General features: G+C 39.6%; 1 gene segment (V, D, J or C); it reads left to right on the plus strand.

The window, feature by feature from the left end:
* Positions 1–257: 257 nt before the first annotated feature.
* Positions 258–578, plus strand: LOC116516768. The segment is given in 1 exon segment: positions 258–578. A coding segment is annotated over 1 exon segment (321 nt).
* Positions 579–1444: the final 866 nt, after the last annotated feature.

Raw genomic sequence — 1444 nt, forward strand, 5'->3', positions numbered from 1 at the left:
TTCTCTGCCATGGCCCAATCGTTTTTCTTCCTCCTCTTCCTCCTTACCTGCTTCACTGGTAAAGTATCCTGTTGCCTGGCAAAGATCAAACATCTTCTCATCTTCCTTGGAAGATTTCTACATTTCTGGAATTATTCCCTTCTCCTAGTCCTGTTTCTCTTTCCTTTCAGTTGAATTAAAAACGTTTCTCTCTTATGGCATTTTACATGCATTTCATCCCCTTTCTCCCCCCTGCAGGTGCCTTGGCCCACTTCACCATGACTCAACCAGCTTCTCAGTCGGTATCCCCAGGAGGAACAGTCAGGATCACCTGTACCAGGGAAGGGGGTAGCATTAGTAGCTACTATGTGAGCTGGTATCAGCAGAAACCTGGCACTAAACCTCTAGCAGTGATCTATGAAGATAGTGAGAGGCCGTCTGGAATCCCTGAGCTGTTTTCTGGTTCTTATGATTCTTCCTCCAATTCGGCCACATTGTCCATTTCCAACGTTCAACCAGAAGATGAGGCTGACTATTACTGTTTGTCTTATGATGGCAATTATCAGTGCACAGTGATTCCTCCTTATGGGGAACTGTGACAAAAACCAGAAGGTGCCTCTGTCTTCCTTGAAGGCTTCACTCAACACAGGTTGCAGATGGTTTTACAAAAGAATTGCACACAGCCAGGACACTTATTTCAGACGGTTCTAGCATTCCGGAGTCATGTGATCAGCCCCTGGGTCCTTCCCCACTGTCTTCCAACAAACCAAGTCAATGGTGGAAAAACAGCTTCATTCTCACAACCATGAGATTAAAGCAACATCTGCAGAAATTCGTTTAACAACTATGGCACAGAAAGCCCAAAGATTCAGGGCAACCCACTTATCAATTCCCCTCTTAACAATTGCAATTGTTAAATGAGTTGCACTGAAACCACTAAGGTTGAGAAGGACAAGCACACAGGAGCACGATATTCCAGATGTGTAGATAATTCCTAACTAAACTTCTTTTTTCAAACCGAAGTATTAAAATCAGCAGGTGATTCTTGGTGTTATCCTCTGTAGGAGAAGTAATAAAGAAGGCACATTTGTCTCCTCCTTGTCCTTTTTTCATCTCATTCTTTTCTTTTTTTAAAAATAGAATTTATTTTTATTTTCAAAACAAACACAACACATAAAATCTTCCTTCTTTACATACGGTAGAAAGTGTATCAGTTGGTTACAAAAGGTTTTTGTGCATCTCTTCCATAGTCATCAAGCACAATTCATATTAACTCAAGCATTTTAATTCAAATATTTATACATGTTACCCTTATACCTCCATTTATATTTGACTATAATTATTTAAATGTCCTTCATCATAAAATATACCAAGGTTTAATACATAAGCACATAGTGGCATTTCATTTGATATTTCTAAAATCCTCCAATAACACTGAATCCTTATGTCCTATTCTAGCTAAACA

This window comes from Thamnophis elegans, chromosome 13 (genome assembly GCF_009769535.1).
Source record: "Thamnophis elegans isolate rThaEle1 chromosome 13, rThaEle1.pri, whole genome shotgun sequence".
NCBI classification, from domain to species: Eukaryota; Metazoa; Chordata; class Lepidosauria; order Squamata; family Colubridae; genus Thamnophis; species Thamnophis elegans.